This window comes from Heterodontus francisci, chromosome 14, assembly GCF_036365525.1.
Source record: "Heterodontus francisci isolate sHetFra1 chromosome 14, sHetFra1.hap1, whole genome shotgun sequence".
NCBI lineage: Eukaryota > Metazoa > Chordata > Chondrichthyes > Heterodontiformes > Heterodontidae > Heterodontus > Heterodontus francisci.
The window spans coordinates 55,354,026-55,377,994 of NC_090384.1; the positions used below are offsets into that span (position 1 = coordinate 55,354,026).

At 44.8% G+C, this 23,969-nt stretch overlaps 1 protein-coding gene across 1 annotated transcript in view; it reads right to left on the minus strand.

Moving 5' to 3' along the window:
• Positions 1 to 256: 256 nt before the first annotated feature.
• LOC137377050 (uncharacterized) overlaps positions 257 to 23,969 on the minus strand; it is a 76,157-nt gene continuing 52,444 nt past the window's right edge. Inside the window, exons 7-12 of the mRNA XM_068046245.1 lie at positions 23,408 to 23,719; positions 17,066 to 17,386; positions 15,660 to 15,971; positions 14,447 to 14,755; positions 14,137 to 14,178; positions 257 to 2,231 (exon numbers count right to left, since the gene is read on the minus strand). Of these exons, the coding sequence (XP_067902346.1) occupies positions 1,927 to 2,231; positions 14,137 to 14,178; positions 14,447 to 14,755; positions 15,660 to 15,971; positions 17,066 to 17,386; positions 23,408 to 23,719 (1,601 nt within the window). The 3' untranslated portion in view covers positions 257 to 1,926. The remainder of the gene's footprint in view (positions 2,232 to 14,136; positions 14,179 to 14,446; positions 14,756 to 15,659; positions 15,972 to 17,065; positions 17,387 to 23,407; positions 23,720 to 23,969) is intronic.

The following is a 23,969-nucleotide window of genomic DNA, read 5'->3' on the forward strand; positions in this document are numbered from 1 at the left end:
CTTCTTCACACCCTACCTCCTGTAAGGACTCCATTCCATTCTCCCAGTTTCTCCGTCTCCGACGCATCTGCTCTGATGATGCTACCTTCCATGACGGTGCTTCTGATATGACCTCCTTTTTCCTCAACCGAGGATTTCCCCCCACTGTGGTTGACAGGGCCCTCAACCGTGTCCGACCCATTCCCCGCACCTCTACCCTCACCTCTACCCTCACCCCTTCCCCTCCCTCCCAGAACCGTGACAGGGTTCCCCTTGTCCTCACTTTTCATCCCACCAGCCTCCATATCCAAAGGATCATCCTCCGCCATTTTCGCCACCTCCAGCGTGATGCCACTACCAGTCGCATCTTCCCCTCCCTTCCCCTGTCAGCATTCCGAAGGGATCGTTCCCTCCACGACACCCTGGTCCACTCCTCCATTACCCCCACCACCTCGACCCCGTCCCAGGGCACCTTCCCCTGCAATCGCAGGAGGTGTAATACCTGCCCATTTACCTCCTCTCTCCTCACTATCCCAGGCCCCAAACACTCCTTTCAGGTGAAGCAGCGATTTACTTGTACTTCTTTCAATGTAGTATACTGTATTCGCTGCTCACAGTGTGGTCTCCTCTACACTGGGGAGACCAAGCGTAGACTGGGTGACTGCTTTGCGGAACATCTCCGCTCAGTCCGCAAGCAGGACCCTGAGCTTCCGGTTGCTTGCCATTTCAACACTCCCCCCTGCTCTCATGCTCACATCTCTGTCCTGGGATTGCTGCAGTGTTCCAGTGAACATCAACGCAAGCTCGAAGAACAGCATCTCATCTACCGATTAGGCACACTACAGCCTGCCGGACTGAACATTGAGTTCAATAATTTCAGAGCATGACAGCCCCCCAATTTACTTTCATTTTTAGTTATTTTTTTCTTCCTTGTTTTTACATTCTTTTTTACAATCTTTTTTTTGCATTTATTTCATTTCATCTTAGTTTGTTCAGTTTGCTTACCCACTGTTTTTTTTCAGGTTTGCACTTGCTGCTGTTCAATATTCAATGTATTTACACCTAATCTGTACTAATGCTTTGTCTTTCAACACACCATTAACATATTGTTTGCCTTTGCTCCGTGACCTTTTGGTCAGCTATGTGGCCTGGTCCAATCTACACCTTCTCCTTTGTTATCTCTTGCCCCACCCCCACCTCACTTGCTTATAATCTGTGACTTTTCTAATAATATTTGTCAGTTCCGAAGAAGGGTCACTGACCCGAAACGTTAACTCTGCTTCTCTTTCCACAGATGCTGCCAGACCTGCTGAGTGATTCCAGCATTTCTTGTTTTTGTTTCAGATTTCCAGCATCCGCAGTATTTTGCTTTTATTATCACACAATACATACTACTTATTCACTGCTCTTTTTCTCTTCTCACTTCTAACTCACCCTAAACAGTCACAGTCTGCATACAAGCTGTAGCTACTTTTAGCTGCCACTCCACTATCTCCATTCATACTATAATATAACCCTTGCCCCTCTCTTTCATTCAATTATTCTGTTTTATCAAAGAGTGGCTTTGAAAGCCTGTCCTCTATGCCCAATCGTTCAACCAATTTCAATGTACAGTGGGTAGTCAATGTCATTTCCCCATTGCTTCTAATCATTTACCTGACAGTTGAAATGAATGCAAGTGAAACAAAAATACCTGTAATGTTAATATAACTTGGATGAGAGTGATCTATGTTACAAAGATTCAGGATAAATTTATTTGTGATCAGTAAAAAAAAATCTCAGACTATAGATGATGCAATAGAAAATATAAAATTGAAGCTGAAGTTGATTATACGCTATTCACAGATTAAAAAAATTCTCAATACATGTTATGCATGATGCAAGGTCAAAATGTTGTAAATCGAATCACAACTCATTGCTTACTGTTCCAGAAAATGCCACACCAACTCAACTTAATTTCAGATTGAAATATTTGCTAATTGGATCCATCTCAGTGATAATATCAACTTGGAACTGACAATTATCATCTTCTTGCCTTGGTGTAAAAGTTAGTGCAGTGGTGAAACCGATACCAGTTTTAAAAGGTGAGTTTTTAATACACCTCATATCATCACAAGGATAAACACCTCTGTACCAAGTGATGTGAGTATCTTCGATGGTGTATCCTTTCACAGTGCAGGAAACAGTTACAGGTTGGCCAGCTTTCGGATTTTCTGTTTGGCAAGTTATCTCTGATACCTCCTGATCATCATCTGTTGGAAGAAAATTTGAAATCAATAAAACCCTTAATAATGTGACAAGAATATAGATTTTATTGTATAAAGAAAAACACCAGAAAAGTTGGTAGTTGCAGCAGCAGAGCTCTGCACTCTTATACTAGGGGTCTTTTAATTTCAATCACTATTCCTGACATTTGAATTCAATTGGCATTTCCTGCCTAAGAGCTTGGAATCAGGTGAAGTACAAGAGATGAACCAAGGGTCACCAATGTCCCTGCATTATTCATGAACCTTGATGCCCAAGAAGAGGGGCCAATAAAAATAAAAATGACCATGACGGCAGCCAGAGACCATCTAGCCATTAAAATAAAAGCAAAATACTGCGGATGCTGGAAATCTGAAACAAAAACAAGAAATGCTGGAATCACTCAGCAGGTCTGGCAGCATCTGTGGAAAGAGAAGCAGAGTTAACGTTTCGGGTCAGTGACCCTTCTTCGGAAGAAGGGGTCACTGACCCGAAACGTTAACTCTGCTTCTCTTTCCACAGATGCTGCCAGACCTGCTGAGTGATTCCAGCATTTCTTGTTTTTGTTGTGTACCATCTAGCCATTCTTTTGCTTCAATTAAGTAGACATGGAGTTGGAGGGATAATGGAGGTGGAGTCACAGAAAAGGGAAGAAAGCAAAGTTATTCAAGAAAGATACAAGAAGGAATTCTGTTCTACAAAATAGGAACTTTGAGTGTGAGATTACAGTGTTATACTGTAACACTTTAAATGTATTTAAAAGCTGTATTGTTAGAATTTATTCACATATAGGTGAAAATTATGTGCTGCAAATTAAAATGGTCATGTTTCCAACATTAGAGATATTTATTGAAGTTGAAACAATTATAGAAACATAGCACACTTTAGGAACTGACAAAAGGACAGCAGCATGAGACATGTAGGATACTCATTATGAACTCAGCTAATTAGCACACAGTCATTCTAACCCAGGCAGCAGATGCACTCAGGTCAAAGCCTCCCTGTACATGGATGACGTCGCCGTCTTCTGCTCGGATCCGCAGTCCGTTCACAGACTGATGAGCATCTGCAACCAGTTCGAACTGGCCTCGGGAGCCAAAGTTAACCACGGCAAAAGCGAGGCCATGTTCTTTGGGAACTGGGCTGATGATCCTTTGTCTCCTTCACCGTCAGATCTGACTACTTGAAGGTGCTGGGGATATGGTTTGGAAGGGCTGGGGCGTGCGCCAAACTGGGAAGGAGCAAGTAGCCAGGGTACACCATAAACTGAGCATGTGGGAGCAGCGTTCTCTCCCCACTGTGGGTAAGAACCTGGTCATTAGGTGCAAGGCTCTCACGTTGTTGCTGTATGTGGCGCAGGTCTGGCCCATTCCCCACTCCTGCGCCATGGCGGTCACCCGAGCCATTTTCCGCTTCATCTGGAGATGCAAAATGGACCGGCTCCGGAGGGACACGATGTTCAAAACTCTGGATAAGGGCGTGAAAAATGTACCCAACGTTGCCCTCATCCCAATGACCACTTTCGTGTGCGGCTGCATCAAGCTGTGCGTACAGCCCCAGTGCGCAAACACCAAGCGTCACTACGTGCTGAGTTTCTATCTGTCCCCGGTGTTGTGAAGGATAGGTCTGGTCACATTGCCGCGGAATACTCCATCCTTTTGGACTGTGCCATACCACCTATCCTTTGTGGAAAAGCGTCCGCAGAAAAACGGCTTTGACCACCAATCCATCAGGCAGTGGTCTGCACGGAATGTCCTCAAGGCCCTATGGGAAAAGGAGATGGTGCATCCTGTCGGATGGTTCCCCAAGTAGACTGCCAAAGTCATTTGGCAGAACACCTCATCACCAGAACTTTCAAACAAGCACCAAGACGTAGCTTGGCTGGTGGTAAGAAAGGCCCTCCCATCAGAACCTGCACGCCCAGAGTCTGATCCCCTCCGCATGCTGCCCTCGAGGTGGCTGTGGTGGGGAAAAGACTGTTGCCCACCTCCTTCTGGAATGTGTCTTTGCAAAGCAGGTGTGGAAAGAGATGCAGTGGTTTTTGTCAAGGTTCATCCCAAGCAGTTCTGTAACACAGGAGTCTGTGCTCTATGGGCTGTTCCCAGGGACGCACACTGAGATATTCATCAACTGCTGCTGGAGAACCATCAATTCGGTGAAAGACGCTCTTTGGTCTGCCCAAAACATGCTGGTCTTCCAGCGCAAAGAGTTGTCCACGACCGAGTGTTGCAGACTGGCACATTCCAAGGTCCAGTACTACGTGCTGAGGGACGTACTAAAGCTTAAGGCAGCCACCACAAAGGCTCAATGGGGAAAGACCACTGTATAAGGTCCTCCCACCATACTGAACTGAGGGGCTGGACCCAGGGGAAATCCCTCGGACTGTATACACCAAATATGGGTTTGATGTAAAATTTACATGGCATCTAAAATGGAATGGAAGGGTTGTGAGGCAACTCACTACTGTACTGAAGAAAACTGATTTCCATTGCACTTTTTGGAATGTCTACTTGGTGCTGTTTTGAACTGTTTGGTAATTTATTTATTTTTTTTACAAATTTTATGAATGAAGTATATTTTTGGGGGAAAAAGGGTACTGCAGGAGGCCTGCAGAAAACGTGGGCTGGGATTTCATATTAGTGACAGGGTTCTCAACGTTTGGAAAAAGTGACTCCGAGAACCCCATGTTGCCTCTTCTCCGGAAGCTCCACCGAACCTAGTGCCGATCAGGGACTTAAGTGGACTGTGGCAAGCCTTCCACAGGATCCAGGAGCCTGTTGCCAGAAGTCATGCCAGAGGAGCACCTACTGGAGACCCAGGAGTGGCGCTTGATCTAGGCTACAGATCGGTCACTTGGGTGGGGCCTCGCGGGTTGGGGGTCATTGGAGTAGGGGAGAGGGGTTGCTAGCAAGGGCAGGAAGTGGCTCTTAGTGGGCCCTCCCCTTCCTAATAGTGGGTCCTTGGCTCAGGCACTAAGTGCCTTTTAAGGTGTGATTCTAAGGGATTGATTAAGAAGGGGAAAATAGAGTACAAGAGCAAGCTTGTGGGGAACATAAAAACTGATTGTAAAAGTTTCTCTAGTTATGTGAAGAGAAAAAGATTGGTGAAGACAAATGTAGGTCCCTTATAGAAACAGGGGAATTTATTATGGGGAACAACTAAATGCATACTTTGGTTCTGTCTTCACAAAGGAGGACACAAATATCATATCAGAAATATTGGGGAACACAGGGTTTAGTGAGAGAGAGGAACTGAAGGAAATCAGTATTAGTAGAGAAATGGTGTTGGAGAAATTGATGGGATTGAAGGCCAATAAATCCCCAGGGCCTGATGGTATGCATCCCAGAGTACATAAGGAAGTGGCCCGAGAAATAGTGGATGCATTGGTGGTCATCTTCCAAGATTCTATAGAATCTGGAACAGTTCCTACAGATTGGATGGTAGCTAATGTAACCCCACTATTTAAAAAAGGAGGTAGAGAGAAAGCAGGGAATTACAGACCAGTCAGCCTGACATCAGTAGTGGGGAAAATTCTAGAGTCCATTATCAAAGATTTTATAGCAGAACACTTAGAGAACAGTGGTAGAATCAGGCAGAGTCAGCATGGATTTACAAAAGGGAAATCATGCTTGACAAATCTACTAGAATTCTTCGAGGATATAACTAGTAGAGTTGACGAGGGGGAGCCAGTGGATGTGGTTTATTTGGACTTTCAGAAGGCTTTCGACAAAGTCCCACATAAGAGATTAGCGTGTAAAATTAAAGCGCATGGGATTGGGGGTAGTGTATTGCGATGGATAGAAAATTGGTTGGCAGACAGGAAACAAACACTAGGAATAAATGGGTCTTTTTCCGAATGGCAGGCAGTGTCGAGTGGGGTACCGCAGGGATCGGTGCTAGGACCCCAGCTATTTACAATATATATTAATGATTTAGATGGGGAAACTAAATGTAATATCTCCAAATTTGCAGATGACACAAAACTGGGTGGGAGGGTGAGTTGTGAGGAGGATGCAGAGAGGCTTCAAGGTGATCTGGACAAGTTGAGTGAGTGGGCTAATGCATGGCAGACGCAGTACACTGTGGATAAATGTGAGGTTATCCACTTTGGTAGCAAAAACAGGAAGGCAGATTATCTGAATGGCTATAAACTGAGAGAGGGGAATATGCAGTGAGACTTGGGTGTTCTCATACACCAGTTGCTGAAGGAAAGCATGCAGGTGCAACAGGCAGTAAAAAAGGCAAATGGTATGTTGGCCTTCATAGCGAGAGGATTCGAGTACAGGAGCGGGGATGTCTTGCTGCAATTATACAGGGCCTTGGTGAGACCACACCTGGAATACTGTGTGCAGTTTTGGTCTCCTTATCTGAGGAGGGATGTTCTTGCTACAGAGGGAGTGCAGCGAAGGTTTACCAGACTGATTCCTGGGATGGTGGGACTGACCTATGAGGAGAGATTGAGTTGGTCAGGATTATATTCGCTGGAGTTCAGAAGAGTGAGGGGGGATCTCACAGAAAGCTATAAAATTCTAACAGGACTTGGCAGGGTTGATGCAGGAAGGATGCTCCTGATGGTGGGGGAGTCCAGAACCAGGGGTCATAGTCTAAGGATACGGGGTAAACCTTTCAGGACCGAGATGAGGAGAAATTTCTTCACCCAGAGAGTGGTGAGCCTGTGGAATTCGCTACCACAGAAAGCAGTTTAGGCCAAAACATTGTATGTTTTCAAGAAGGAGTTCAATATAGCTAAAGGGATCAAAGGGATGGGGCGAAAGCGGGAACAAGTTACTGAGTTGGATGATCAGCCATGATCATAATGAATGGTGGAGCAGGCTCGAAGGGCCGAATGGCCTACACCTGCTCCTATTTTCTATGTTTCTAAGATTCCACCAGCTCCCCCATGTCCCGGAGCCAGGGAGGCTGTCCCCAATAAGAATGGCTGCCTGCCCCCAGGAGCTGCCAGCCATAGAGTCATCGAGTTATATAGCACAGAAACAGGCCCATCGTGTCTGTTCCAGCCATCAAGCACCTAACTATTCTAATCCCATTTTCCAGCACATGGCCCGTAGCCTTGTATGCTATGGCGTTTCAAGTGCTCATCTAAATACTTCTTAAATGTTGTGAGGGTTCCTGCCTCTACCATCTCTTCAGGCAGTGTTTTCCAGATTCCAACCACCCTCTGGGTGAAAATATTTTTCCTCAAATCCCCTCTAAACCTCCTGCCCCTTACCTTAAATCTCTGCCCCCTGGCTCCTGACCCCTCCACTAAGGGAAAAAGTTTCTTCCTATCTAACCTGTCAATGCCCCCTATAATTTTGTATACCTCAATCATATCTCCCCTCAACCTACTCTGATCTAAGGAAAATAACCCTCGCCTTTTCAGTCTCTCTTAATAGCTGAAATCCTCCAGCCGGCAACATCCTGGTGAATCTCCTCTGCACACACTCCAGTGGAACTGCATCATTCCTATAGTGTTGTGCCCAGAACTGTACACAGTACTCCAGCTGTGGCCTAACTAGTGTTTTATACAGCTCCATCATAACCTACCTGCTCTTATATTCTATGCCTCGGCTAATAAAGGCAAGTATCCCATATGCCTTCCTAACCACCTTATCTACCTGTGTTGCTGCCTTCAGTGATCTATGGACAAGTACACCAAGGTCCCTTTGACCCTCTGTACTTCCTGGGGTCCTACCATCCATTGAATATTGCCTTGCCTTGTTAGTCCTCCCAAAATGCATCACCTCACACTTCTCAGGATTAAATTCCATTTGCCACTGCTCTGCCCATCTTACCAACCCATCTATATCGTCCTGTAATCTAAGGCTTTCCTCCTCACTATTTATGACACCTCCAATGTTCGTGTCATCTGCGAACCTACTGATCATACCTCCTATATTCACGTCTAAATCATTAATGTACATTACAAACAGCAAAGGTCCCAGCACCGATTACAGCAGTACACCACAGGTCACAGGCTTACAATCGCAAAAACAACCCCCGACCATCACCATCCGCCACTAAGCCAATTTTGGATCCAATTTGCCAAATTACCCTCGATCCCATGGGCTCTTACCTTCTTAACCAATCTCGCATGTGGGACCTTATCAAAAGCCTTACTGAAGTCCATTTAGTCTACATCAACTGCTTTACCCTCATCTACACATTTAGTCACTGCCTCGAAAAATTCAATCATGTTAGTTAGACACGATCTCCCCCTGACAAAGCCATGCTGACTATCCCTGATTAATCCCTGCCTCTACAAGTGGAGATTAATCCTGTCCCTCAGAATTTTTTCCAATAGTTTAGCTACCACTGATATTAGACTCACTGGCCTGTAATTACCTGGTTTATCCCTGCTACCCTTCTTAAATAATGGTACCACATTCACTGTCCTCCAATCCTCTGGTATATCTCCTGTGGCCAGAGAGGATTTGAAAATTTGTGTCAGACCCCCTGCTATCTCCTCCCTTGCCTCTCATAACAGCTTGGGATACATCTCATCTGGGCCTGGGGACTTATCCACTTTTAAGCCCGCTAAAACAGCTAATACTTACTCCCTTTCAATCCTAATATATCACAATCCCCCTCTCTGATCTCTACACCTACATCGTCCTCCTCCATAGTGAACACAGATGAAAAGTAATCATTTAAAACCTCACCTATGTCCTCCGGCTCCACCCACAATTGCCACTTTGGTCCCTAATGGGCCCAACTCTTTCCCTGGTTATCCTCTTGCCCCTAATATACTTATAAAACGCCTTAGGATTTCGCTTTATCTTGCCCGCCAGTGTTTTTTCATGTCCCCTCTTCGCACTCCTAATTACTTTTTAAAATATCCCCCGACACTTTCTATACTCTAGTGCCTCCGCTGTTTTCAGCGCTCTGAATCTGCCATAAGCCTCCTTTTTTTTCCTTATCCAATCCTCGATATCCCTTGACATCCAGGGTTCCCTGGAATTATTGGTCCTACCCTTCACCTTAACAGGTACATGTTGGTTCTGAACTCTCACTATTTCCTCTTTGAATGACTCCCACTGGTCTGATGTAGACTTTCCTACAAGTAACTGCTCCCAGTCCACTTTCGCCAGATCCTGCTTTATCATCTTAAAATCGGCCTTCCCCCAGTTCAGTACCTTTATTTCCGGTCCATCTTTGTCCTTTTCCATAATTACCTTAAATCTTAGAGTTATGATCACTATCCCCAAAATGCTCCCCCACTGACACTTCTAACCACTTGTCCGGCTTCATTCCCTAGGATTAGGTCCAGTACTGCCCCTTCTCTTGTAGGACTTTCTACATACTGGCTCAAAAAGCTCTCCTGTATGTATTTTAAAAATTCCACCCCCTTTAAGCCTTTTGCACCGAGACTATCCCAGTTGATATTGGGGAAGTTGAAATCCCCTACTATTATTACCCTAACATTTTTACACCTCTCTGAGATTTGCCTGCGTATCTGCTCCTCTATCTCTCCTTGACTGTTTGGAGGTCTGTACTACACTCCCAACCAAGTGATTGCCCCCTTTTTGATTTTACCTATATGGCCTCATTTGAGGAACCTTCTAAGATATCATCCCTCCTTACTGCAGTAATTGACTCCTTGATCAACAGTGCAATGCCACCTCCTCTTATACCCCCTCTCCTGCCACACCTGAAGATTCTATACCCTGGAATATTGAGCTGCCAGTCCTGCCCCTCCCTCAACCATGTCGATGTGACAGCAATAATATCATAATGCCATGTGCTAATCAACGCCCTGAATTTATCTGCCTTACTAGTAAGACTCCTTGCATTAAAATAGATGCAATCCAGCCTTGCGTTTTTCACTTGTGCCTTAACAGGTCTATATTTGCTCTGCCTTCCAGACTGACAGTTTCTCTTCTACATTTGACTGTGCATCACCCCCTACTGTACCTCACTCTGTATCCCATCCCCCTGCCAAATTAGTTTAAGCCACCACCCACCCCAACAGCACTAGCAAACCTCCCAGCAAGGATGTCGGTCCGGTTCAGGTGCGACCCATCCAACCTTTACAGGTCCTACCTTTGCCAGAAACAGACCCAGTGATCCAGGAAACTAAAGCCCTCCCTCCTGCACCAACTCCTTAGCCATGCATTCATCTGCTCTATCCTCCTATTCCTATACTCACTAGCACGTGGCACCGGGAGTATTCCAGAGATTACAACATTTGAGCTCCTGCTTGTTAATCTGCTACCTAGCTCCCTAAATCCTTGCTGCAGGACCTCATCCCTCTTTCTACCTACATCGTTGGTACCAATGTGTACCACCACCTCTGACTGTTCACCCTCTCCCTTCAGAATGTCCTGCAGCCGCTCCAAGACACCCCTGACCCTCGCACCAGGGAGGCAACATACCATCCTGGAGTCTCGTTTGCAGCCACAGCCAACTGGAGGGCCGTGAGCAGTGACCACTGCTGGGACTGCAACTAGAAGAAGAGGACGCAATGGATGGTTGGCACCATCATTAAGCAGGTAAGTGTCAATGAGTGCCCGAATAGGAGACATTCCCCCCCACCCCCACCTCCGATCCTGCTGTGAGGCCACCAGGGTTTACCTGGCGGGTCTCCCCATGTAGCAGAGGACCCCGCGGCTTTGATAAAATGCCAGTGGTTGCGGGAAGAGGCCCTTAATTGGCCATTTAAGTTGCTCAATTGGCCTCTGGGTGAGAGGGCCATCTGCCACCTTCCCCATCACTGGCATCATGGGAAGACAACAGGCATGCCACCCTCTGCCATTTTACCATCCCACCTGCCTCCCAGCCGATCCCCACAGTACTGATCAAATCCTATGTGTAAGAGGAGTGCCATGGGTAATGCACAGAACATGGGCAAGATTTTGGGTTAGCACCTCAACGGCAGGGTCACACCGGGCTGGACTTTGGGCAGGAGTTGATCTCCCAGTGCCAGGCCAAAAAGGCAGGGGAAACCCCGCCTCTGCATTTTCTCAGCCTCCTGGAGTGAAGGTTTTAGGAGGCGGATCCCCATCCCTTTAAAGATTTTGTCGGGATGGGGATCCGCCCCCAAGAACTGCCAGCCAAACACAGGGCTGGGAACTCTGCCTTATCAGCAGCGCCACTGGGAGCGGTGGCCACTGCCAGTACTGTAGAGGCCTCGGACCCAGGCCCAGAGCTGGAACCCTGGAACACAGGCAGGTGAAGCAGGGTCGCTGGGGCCAGTCCAGAAGACGCCAGCAACAGGGGGGGTGGTCATTCAGTCTCTGGGGAAGGGGTCCGTGGGGGAGGGGGGGGGGAACGGTGGTCCTCCTTGAGCCCACAAATTGCTCACGAAAGAGGGATCCCACACCTACAAGGAGGGCACCACATTTTACAAGGCACCTTCGCTGTGCAGCGGAGGCCCCCCTACTCATCACTGGTAAAATCACAGCGGTGGTGGGAAGAGGCCTTTAATTGGCAGTTAATAGGCCACTTGAGGGCTTCAATTGACATCTGGGCAGCAAGGTCATTGTTGGTCTATCCCACCCTCGCGCAGATCGGAACTCGGAATTCCGGCGTCAGTTTCCGTGGTGAGCGATTCTACAACGATTCTCTGGCACCCACGCCACAAAACCCACCATCCGGATGAGCACAAGATCCGGCCCATTGTATGGGGAAGAGTCACCCAGCAGTGATTTTCCCTGAATTGGCCAATTAGTGGCCAAAGGGTGGCCTTATCATCCATTTAAGGATGGTGGGCGGGCTCTTGAAGCTCGAGGACCAATAGGAGGCCTTTCAGCTCAGAAGCAGCAGGCTGCTGTTTCAAGCAAGAGAAAGAGAGCCCCAAGACGGAGGTGCGCTCCCTACACCTTTTTAAAATTTTAAATAAAAACTGCCCAGCAGCTGGGACACCATTGTGGAGGGAAAACCCCTGTACAGGGTGGCCTGCAGCGACAGTAGAAGTCAGGCAGGCGCGGAGGTTTTCAAAGCCTGCCTCTAGCAGTGGCTGTCAGGTCTGCTGCTGGCAGGCTGTCTCCAGGCAGCTGGCTTTGACCCCAATGCCTCAGGGACCCGGAGGCCATCTCGAAAATTCCAGTCAGCCTCTTACAATAGGCCATTTAACCTTCTTAAATGGCTACCAGGTAGTTGTGGGCTGGTAGCCCTACTGCCCACATGCCACCTCGAGGAAAATGGCCCTGGGTATATGGTGCCTGAAACCGACATTCCATCTGCGGCGCGAATTTCTGTGCCCGCTTTCGTACTTGCTGTTATCAGGAGTGGGGGGCAGGGCCGGCTAAAACCCAGCCCCACACGGGAGCAGATGAGACAAGGTGGAATGTGAGGCAGAAAGGGATGCTGGGGTCAAGATACATTTCCCCTTGGCTCAAAAACCAAGTGATCATGATCTAGAAGAATTGCTTCTAAAGGTTACTTGCAGGGTAGTACACATATGTACAGACACCACAGACATTGTGAGGAACTGTGCAGCCGATGGTAGATAAGCTGGAGGAGTCCACTGTGTGCATTGAAATCCACATGAGAACATCTGAAGTAAGGACCACAAGACAGAGGCTATGACAGCAGTCAGCAATTTCATCATGGTTGTTCAGACTGCTGCCATAGAGGCCTGGTGTGTCAGATTGGGGATGGATGTCTCATGGGTCTTTATTAATCTCACTATTACTGATAAGTCTTCTTTCTTGCAGATCAGTGGCCAAGCACAACCATGGCAGAGGCCGGAATATGGCCCATTGGTGGTAGCATGGCCAAAATGCATTCAGCTGATGGTCTATATGGGCAGCAGGACATGCATGCCCTCTAGCAAGCCCAATTGCCATGAGAGAAAGGAGGCAGGGCCAAATTTCTCAGGCAGCAGGACAAGAGATGCAGCCTACGGCAGGTTCATCTCAGAACTTTTCTGCCTTGAACAAATGGCTCATGCTGACACAGCAACCAGACAGATGACACCAAGGAAAATCACGAGGTGAATACTCATACACTATCCAAGTTTTGATTAAAACTATGGTTTCATTAAAGTTGTACTTGCAGACATTGTCCATGGCAATGTTTGAAAATGTATCTGATCAGTTTGCATGAATTAAAATTGTTAGCTGATGCACACCAGAAAAAGGTTTGCGGGGGTGGGGGGTACAATTGTGCACATGAATGCTTGTGCAACGACCAGGCGTGGTAGTCAAGAGAAGGCCTCTTGTCTCAATGTGGCACAAATATGCTCTGCAGCTAGGAAAATGTTGTACTTTATCCACAGGCCTCTGCTGCTGTTCCTTCTCTTTCTCAGGCAAATGTGAATAGGGTCATCTCCTCCTGTATCCTCAGGTGTGGGTTACTGATGGGTGGATGTCATGGATCTTCAGTGCAGCCTCACCAACCTAATTTCCCCACTAGCCACTTCTTCTGCTTCTAGGATGTAATACCCAATTAGAAACCTATGTTGTGACTTGAATGAAGATAGGGACCCATGGCAAATGGCAAAGAGTGAAGCATTAGGAACAGCAAAAAAAAAATACAAAATCAGTGAAGAAATAAGGATTTTACAAAGCTTTAATTGTATCTGTGTTTGGCACTTTAAATATGTTTTTGTCTTTTCCCCAGCATTCAGAAACCTTAGACAGCCAATGCATACGAGTATGGTTACGACCGTGTATAAATAAGGCAGTAATGATGGAAAATGGGATACAGAATTTCATCACATCATTACTGCCTCATTGTAACAGGATCACCCATTTAGGGTGGGCACTCTGCCAACAGCCAGAATGAAGGCAAAAAAATTGGATGACGACTGAAGTGGGCTGGCAGCTGGCGTACAATACCCCACACCTTCCCACCGAAATAGGAATATCAGGGTTATTCTGTATAATAATTTGAAATGCCACAGTGACACCACTATGAGTTACAACCAAACATGCAGAAAACATGAAATTCTCAAAATGCACACTTTACCTCCTTCTGGTATGTTTTCATAATCTGTATGATCAGCTGAACCTAAAGAGAGAAATTACCTGTTTAAACTCGACATTCATCAAATTAAACATTTCCAATGTGAGGGTATTAAGTAACTCATTTAATATTTTTAAACTAATTGAAATCACCAAAATTAACTATTTTCACCATCAATAAAAAAATTGTGTTTACTCAATATTAAGTTTCAATGTGAAATAAAGCTTCAAATGAATGCTTTGAGTTCAACAAAACAATCACTAGTGCAATATAACATTTTTGCTCTGAATCGGAATCCAATAACAACATTCACCTTGAAGGAGTAATTTGAAGTTTTTCTCTTGAATTTCCTTTGTTTCTATGTGAAGCACCTCACATCTGATGGAACTATCATGATCATTTTCAGTTGTAGTAAATTGTGTACTCGTAACTGATGAAAATAAACCATCATCAGCAATCACAGGAGGGCTGTTAATCACTGAACAAGGTGTCCCATTTTTAAACCACTTTACTTGGACTTCAGCGGGAGCATAGCTTGTCAATGAGATACTGAGTGATATAGGCTGATTAACTCCAGGCAGTTCTGGATCAGCTTTAATAACAGACAAGTTCGGAGATAAAGCTGAAAAACAAATAAAAGGTTTTGTTAAGAATGTTAATAAGAATGTTTAGCCATTGAAGCAAACTGATTAATCTTCAATATGAGCAAAATGAAAACAAAGGGTGCTTTTTTTAGTCTGTGATATACCTAATTAATTAAGGGAAAGTCTAGATCTCATGAACCTGTGCAATATTACTATTAGATTGAAATATTTTCTATAAATATGCAACTCATATTTACAGCAAAGAATGTTTTGAGAACATTGATCTCAAAGTGAAGATGGTGGTAAGATATTTTGGTGTACCACCTCGAGGCAGCATATAGTGACAGACAGCTTTACCCAGGGGTGTCAAAGGAACTCCTGAACAACAAAGGCTACTGCATTAATACTCAGACAGAAAGTAGAAGGAAAAATAGACCAAAACAAAACTCAATTCAAAATCATTACAATTTTAGTTATTTGATCCAATTCCTGCTATGGGTATCTGTACTAAAAGTTTATTTTATAAAAAAGTTGAAGAAAGTTCAAAAGTAAAATGCACCCCCAGTGATGTCTTTAAGTATGAAAAAAAGGTTCAGAACTTGTGTGATTTAGCTTCTATAAACGTAATTACTTTAAAAGATGCATTCAGTTTGAATATATTTTTGAAGTGCATATGAATGACCTTAAATCATACATCATTCCTTTAAGTCAGTTCAATTGAAGTTTTCCTGTCCCATTTATCTAATTCCAATTTGCTCAGAGCTATTTATTGTGAAATGGCTCATAAATGTGTGCCCCCTCATTCCCCATCTCCAGCATCAAGTGGAATTTTGCCAGATTATTTCTGTGTCAGCTAGTAACTTCAGCAAATTAATCACAAACATTTAAATATAAAGTGAAATTTTTCAAACTTGTGAAGAGAAGTATCAGGGTAAAACATACCTGAAAGTGTTAAAAATGCCTGTTTTCTAATTGGAATTTTTAACTTATCATGTATCACATGGAAGGAAAATTCTTGATCAAAATCTAGAGCAGTTGGTGTTACTTGCAAACGGGAAGACATCCTATAACATCCACTTATGTCCTTCTCGGGTCCTTTAACTGTGATCCCTTTACATATCTCTTTTTCTTTCTGTCGCCAAGTTGTATTGATGTCATGTGGGTAAAAGTTAACGACATTGCAAATGAAAGCTTGTTTTGCACCATACATAGCTTCTGGTGGGTCCAGTTTGATGTCTTCAACGAATGGAATTCCTGTTCAAATTGCATGAAACTACAGTTGATTATGATAATGAATCGTCATCTTGTTTAAGGATCAAAAAGGAGATTCAAGAGATCTGTCTTTATTCCCCAAATACTGAATATTTAAATGACGACAGACATTCAATCTACATTGTGCAACTTGGGCTTTGTTCCAAAGATATAGTGGCATTTAAAAAAAACTCTTTACCTTTTTTGCTATTTATTTGATAATGTGATGGAGTTTATGTGCGTAGACTGCTATCTGAACAGTTGATCTGTTGAATGTACTGCCAGGTGCACTGACCTTAGATTCAAAGCTTGCATTTTTCAGAGACAGTCCTTTACTGGAAAATGAAACCAAAGGCTTCAGAGTTCTGGGGAAATCAGAACTGGATGGAACCAGGTAAAACAGTCATGTGATCAGAGTGGATCAGAGGCATGTGACTGGAGCTCATATTACAGACTGCAGTGTTGAAGCAAGCAGCAAGCAGTTGTTTTAAAAAAGACAAGCTACTGTGATTGGAACCTGTTTTCTAGGAGATGACCCCTGGGCAAATATGAGTTGCTACATCTGTTTTTGGTGCCTTAAAGAGTTACTAGTGGAACCACACCATCAAGACTGCTGGGGAGATAGTGGTAATGTCACTGAACTAGTAATGTAGAGACCCAGGAAGACAGGATCTGGATATTTATCTGAAAGGATTTTGTGGCCGTAACTGGTGCCACCTTTGCCGAAAGGACTGCCCAAAAGATCCGTAAGATCTATCTTTGTTGCATCTGATAATTAATATGCAATCTTTAACAGTGATTTAACTGTTAGTTCATGTTTAAATTGCTTTTGGTTTGAGCATTACAGTAATTTTATGAAAGTGTATTTTGTCCGTTATTTTTCCAATTGGAGTCAGTCAGTGGATTGGATTCTTTTGGTTTGTGATCTCTACAGGATCATGACAATAATCACGGCTAAGCTGGGATGTCACAATTTAGGGCCAATGGAGTCACTGAAAGGAACAATGTCAATTTAATGAATTTGAAACATTTACAAATATTCTTTTCAATGTTCCATAATCGGTACTATAAAGTTGCACTTCTTATTAGAATCATACCTTTTATTTTCAAAAAATGAATGGATGAGATAGGCTTGTTTGAAGTTTCAGAGTGAAGGATTTGCATTTTGAACTCTTTTCCATGGTCCTGATAAGTTGGAATGAATGTCCTTCTGGACAATCGAGAGTACAAACCAGTTGTTTCATCCCACTCAACTTCATCTGTTTCAACTCCATCTTTAGTTTTATCAAACCCTTTGAACCAGAATATCTGATTGTCTTCTGGATAGAAGCCATATGCTTTGCAGTAAAGTGTTACAGGTTTTCCCATCTCTGGGCAAAGGGGATCTGTTTTGATTTCTGCGACCTTTGGCACCGACACTGCACTCATACAAAAGAAACAGTGTTAATGAGATTGTATAACTGAAAAAAACACCACAATTTAAAGCATAGTACGCCTTGATAAATTTTCAAACATCAATTTCTTGAACAAAATATCCTCTTCCTCTGCCCCTCTTTTCCCCCTCAGACTAGTATAGGCCCCGACTGTAGCCACTGCTCCAGTATCTCTTGGAAGTGACACACATTATGTAAGAGACTGAACATTGAGTGCTGGGAGGCTATTCAAGCCGAATCCTGCATTCACCAGATAAGCACCTACACCTTCCGATAGTGGTCAATGGACAATAACAGTTCACCTCCCCAGAGGCCAAGACAGACTGTAGCACTCCCCCAGTACCTCAGCTGAGGTCAGATAACTCAGGCATCACACTTGCAACCTTACAGATATAAATCACTAGTTAGGCCCCAGCTGGAGTACTGCGTTCAGTTCTGGGCACTGCACATTGGGAAGGATGTCAAAGCCTTAGAGAGTGTGCACAAGAGATTTACTAGAATGGTACCAAGATTGAGGGATTTCGGTTATGTGGAGAGACTGGAGAAGCTGCAATTGTTCCCCTTAGAACAGTGAAGGTTAAGAGCAGATTTGATAAAGGTGTTTAATATCATGCATGCCTGCGAATGTGGTGGAGGCAGATTCAATCGTGGCTTTCAAAAGGGAATTGGATAATTATCTGAAGAGAGAAGACTTGCAAGGCTACCGGGAAAAAGTGGGGGAGTGTGACAAGCTGAGTTGCTCTTGCAGAAAGCTGGCATGGACATCACCGGCTGAATGGCCTTCTTCTGTGCTATAACCATTCTATGATTCTACTTCTCTATTGCTTAGGCACAAATTGGGTGGCACATTCTCCCAATGAGCTAACAGGGAGCTGCAAATAATCATTTCCAACTCCATTCAGCTTAGTTCCAGTACTACTCTTGCCTCTGAAGAAGGCCTGGATACTAGTGCCATTCCACGGCTTGAGGAAATAATTTGCAGCTATAGGTCAGTACAATACTCAGAGCACTGCAGTACTCAAAGCGACTGTGTGCACCTCTTCAGATGGACATAAAAGATCTCACTGCACTTTTTCCCATAAGCAAGGACTTCTTCTGGCCCAGCCAACATTTCACCCTCAAACAAAATCTGCCGAAAAAAAGATGAACTGGTCATTCATCACATTGCTGTTTATAGGAAATTGCACAAACTACCTGCCTTGTTTGCCTGCAAAACAACCAAGACAACACTTCAAAACTAATTCATGAGCAACCAAGGGCTGAATATTGTTCAGTTCCCTATGTCGGGCTTCATGGCGGATGAGGTTGAATCCGAAAATCCCCTCAATGGCTGCCATCGCCACTTCCATCCCACCCCCAACAGTCCCCCGTTCCTTCCTGCCATTACGCTTCTCTTTGCCGCTCCCTCCTGCGCCCGTCTTCTTGCTGCTCACTACCCGCTGCCTTCCCTTACCCACTCGCTCCGGTCTCGCCGCTCGCTCCCCACTTTTCCCCACCTCCCCAGCCGCTGGCTCCATGCCGCGCCACTTCTAGCCTCTCAGCCACATGCTCCTACGTTCAAGCATTCTCCGCCCTGCGCCCTGAAGAAGCAAGGTGGGCCGCGAGGGGTAACGGAACAACACAGGAACGAGTGGCCGAGAGGAGGGAAGTGGTGGACCTGGAGCTAGCAGCTAGGGGTGGGGGGAAATGGCCAGTGGGGAAGGGGTGGGGGAGCAGAAAGTGTTGAGGGCGGGAGCAAGTAACTTGAGGGGGGGGCGGGGAAAGAGAGCTGGTGGGTGGAGCAAGTGGCTGAGGGAAGGCAGCAGCATGGCAGGAATCGAGATGGGTGAAGTGGTGATTGAAGCAGGGATGTTGGGAGGGAGCAGGGTACTGTTCGGGTGAATAGAGACAGCTATTGAGGGGTGAGGATGTCATTGCGTGGAGACGTCATGCGCGCATTCGTACTGGCAGGCTGGAAAACGTTTGCATGTATTGATGACGTCTGCGATCGCTCTGCGCATGCTCTGTGTTGCTAGGAGTCACTTTGCAATATTTTATTTATTGCTGTTCTAAACCAAGAACAACTCCAAATGGAATAACTTTCACAGATAGCAAAAAAGATCAACTGGGATTTTCTGTTTGTTAAAATATAGAAAAAACAAATCAAGTTAATTTTAGTTTTAGGTGAGATTTCTATTTAACATTTGTTGTTTTCTTTATTCCCCTTGTCTCCAATCAGATCACTCCAGGTCATGGCCTTTCACCATGGACCTTTGCCAATGTAGCAAAAACCCAGTAGAATTATCAGCACCAACTTCAATCTGTGTTTTAGTTTCCGATTATTAATGTTTACCAATTTACAATTTTATGTATTTTTAAAATGAATTTAAATGAAATACCCAAGTCAATTATGGCCCAGATTTTGCTGTCAAAATAATGACGAGGCTAATGGCACATGCCGTCTTTTATGCACAAACCGTACGACAACATTAGGTAAGGGGTTGATGTGTGGTTAAGCCCAAACATACAAATGTTGCTGTTTGAGTTGCCATCAGTTTTGCCAAACAGCATCCCGCTGTTTGCCTCACCATTGAAATGCACTGAATGGCCTAAAGTTGCTGTATTTCCACAGTAGATATGCACTAAACATGCCACAGAAAGTTTAGGCTGATCTGAAGTGAGGCAAGGAACCTGTCATAGAGCTATCTTTAATCAAGCATGGATTCAGACAAAGGGAGCTTTTTTAAGCGGTCTAAAGTTCTTTTAACAATGTGTTGATCACTGCCAATCAATCTCCCCGGCACTGAAAATTAACTACTAAAAGTGTGGAGTCTCATTCCTTCAGGTACTAACTGTTGTTGGAAATTTTGAAAAAGTAAAAGTTTAAATGTAATCTTTATAAAACTTTTTGTCTCCTTTTCTCTTCCTCTCTTTCTGAACCAGGCCGAAGGGCCTGTTTCTATGCTGTACGACTCTATGACTCTATGACATTGAATTCACCCAAACTAATTTCTATTTCCTTCTCAGTCCTTGCGCTGTTAATTTCATCACCTGGCATTGATGTAGGCACCTATCACAATAAAGGCACACCTTGCCAGCCAGCCCTGCAAAATCATCTTCACTAACATCTGGGGACTTGTGCCACAATTAACTATAATTCCCACAGACTAGTCAAGCAACAGCCTGACGCAGTAATACTGTCAGAATCATACCTCTCAGCAAATGTCCCAGACTCATCCATCACCATTCGTGAGTATGTCCTGACCCAGCAGCAGGCTTCACCCACTAGAAATGACGAGAATTGGCCCTGGGAGTCCTCAGTACCGATTCCAGAACCCATGAAGTCTCATGGCATCAGGTCAAACATGGGCAAGAAAACCTCCTGCTGATTACCATATTCCGGCCTTTGCCAGCTGATGAATCAGTTCTCCCCCATGTTGAACACCATTTCGAAGATGTACTGAGTGTAGCAAGGGCACAGAATGTACTCTGGGCGGGGGACTTCAATGTCCACTGCAGACCACGCTGGCCAAGTCCCGAAGAAAATAGCTGCCAGACAGGTCCTGCGGCAGGTGGTAAGCAAACCAAGATGAGGGAAAACCTACTTGACCTCATCCCCACCAATCTAGCCATCACAAATGGATCAGTTAAGCACATATTGGTAGGAGCGAGGTCCTGTCTTCACATTGAGGACACCCTCCATCGTATTGTGCAACAGTAACACTGTGCTAAATGGGATAGATTTAGTATACATCTAGCAGCTCAAAATTGGGCCACCTTGAGGTGCTGTGGACCATCATCAGCAGCAGAATTGTATTTCACCAAGTCTGTAATGTCATGGCTGGGCATATCCCTCATGCTAACATTACCATCAAGCCAGGGGACCAACCCTGGTTCAATGAGGAGTGCAGGACTGCATGCCAGCAGCAGCACCAGGCATACGTAAAAATGAGGTGTCCACCTGGTGAAGCTATAACAAAGGACAACATGGATGCGAAACAGCAGAAGCAGCATGCTATAGGTGCAGCTGAGTGATCCCACAATCAATGGATCAGATCAAAGTTCAGCAGTCCTACCACATGTAGTTGTGAATAGCGAATTAAACAAATAATGCAAGGAGGAGGCTCCATGCATATCCCCATCCTCAATGATGGCAGAGGCCAGCATGTAAGTACAAAACAATAAGCATTCACAACCATCTTCAGCCAGACATACTGAGTGGATGGTCCATTTCTGCCTCCTCCGGAGGTCCCCACCACCATAGAAGCCAGTTTTCAGCCAATTTGATGCACTCCATGTGTTATCAAGAAATGGCTGAGCGCACTGGATACAGCAAAGACTATGGGCCCTGACAACATTCTATATCTAGTGCTGAAGATTTCTGCTCTAGAACTATCACCGCCTCTAGTCAAGCTGTTTCAGTATAGCTACAACACTGGCATTCACCCAACAAAGTGAAAAATTGCCCAGGTATGACCTGTCCACAAAAAGCAGGACGAATGCAATTCAGTCAACTCCCACCCCATTAGCTAATCTTAATTATCAGCAAAATTATGCAAGATGTCATCAATATTACTATTAAGTTGCAATACTTACTCACCAATAACTGGATCACTAATGCTCACTTTGGGTTCCGTCAGGAACACTTGGCTCCAAACCTCATTCCTGTTTTGATCCAAATGTGGTCAAAAGAGCTGAATTCCAGAGGAGAGGTAAGCATGAGTGTCCTTGACATCAAGGCAGCATTTGATTGAGTGTGGAATTAAAGAGCACAAAAAGATGGTTTTGGTTGCAAAAGGCCAATCATTGCCTCAGGGTAGTGTCCTAAGCCCAACCATCTGCAGCTGCTTCATCAATGACCTGCTCACCATCATAAGGTCAGAAGTGGGGATGTTTGCTAATGATTGCCCAGTGTTCAGTTCCATTCGCAACTCCTCAGGTAATGAAACATTCTGTGCGGACATGCAGCAAGACCTGGACAATATTCAGACTTAGGTTGATAAGTGGCAAGTAACATTCACGCCAGACAAGTTCCAGGCAATGACCATTTCCAACATAGGTCCAACCACCTCCCCTTGACATTGAATACAAACACCAAGTCTGCCACCATCAACATCCTGGGTCACCATCGACCAGACATTTAACTGGGTCAGCCACATAAATACTGTGGCTACGAGAACGGGTCACAGGTTGGGAATTCTGCAGTGAGTAACTCACCTCCTGACTCTATAAAGCCTTGCTACCATTTACAAGCCACAAGTCAGGAGTGTGATGGAATATTCTCCACTTGCCTGGATGAGTGCAGCTCCAATAACACTTTAGAAGCTCGAGGCATCTGAGGCAAAGCAGCCTGCTTAATTATCAGCCTATCCACCACCTTAAACATTCATTCCCTCCACCACCAGCACACAGTGGCAGCAGTGTGTACCATCTACAAGATGCACTGCAGCAACTCACCAAGACTGCATCGCCAGCATCTTCCAAAGCTGTCTCCTGTACCATCTAGAAGGAGAAGGGCAGCAGGCACATGAGGACACTGCCACCTCCAAGTCACACACCATCCTGTGTTGGAAATATATCGCTGTCCCTTTATTGTCACTGAGTCAAAACCTTGGAACACCCTATCTAACAGCGCTGCGAGTGAACCGACACCACATGGACTGTATCATTTCTAGAAGGCGGATCACCACCACCTTCTCAAGTGTAATTAGAGATGCACAATAACTACTGGCCTTGCTCAGCAACACCCACATCCCATGAACAAATGAAGAATCTTCAATCTGATTGTCTAAGGGGTTGCTTTCCCTGCACACTCAGGTCACAGATACTCATTTTTCCTTGCAACTATGTTATCAGCTTGCAGCAACTTGCCACACAAAAAATGTAAAAGCTTGAACTTGCAAGAGGAAGTCCAACTAAGGGCTGTTAGATGCCCTGCCACAGCCGTTTATGGCCCTATATGTTTCTTTAAGAAATGTTCAGAAAAAACTAGCCATCATATACTCCAGTTGGAACATGGTTACTTACCCAGTCGTTGGAGTAGCCAGTCAACTTGCAATGGCTCTATTAGGCTCTCATGTTCTACCTGGCACGTGTATTTATTCCCAACATCAGCTCTGGTAGGTACACTTTTCACACTACTTGTCAAGTAATAGAGTCCATCATTTCCCAGAGTTGGCTCACTAACTTCAGGTTCTTCTGCCATTTTCTCACCATTTTTGAGCCAGGTAACTGTGATTTCACTGGGGTAAAAAGAATGGATTGGACAGTTTAAAGTCATGGTTTCTCCTGCAACTGCTTTTTCTGTGCCACATGTTATCGTGTCCAGTTTTGGAGTAGCTGAAAAAGAAACATGAAAAAAAAACTTAATGGAGGCTTTAACAAAAGCAGAGTAAAGACACTGTGGATTAGATTCTACCCTATCCACAGCCAATGGCCAGAAAGTATATTCCATTGTGTTCTGAGAATTCTGAAGCAGGACTCGAGTATAAAACAAAAGGTTACACAACAACCTCAAGTAAGAAATACAGCGCTCAGGAGACTTCATTCGTCACAGGGTTTTCCAAATAAAATCATCAATTTTGCTGCA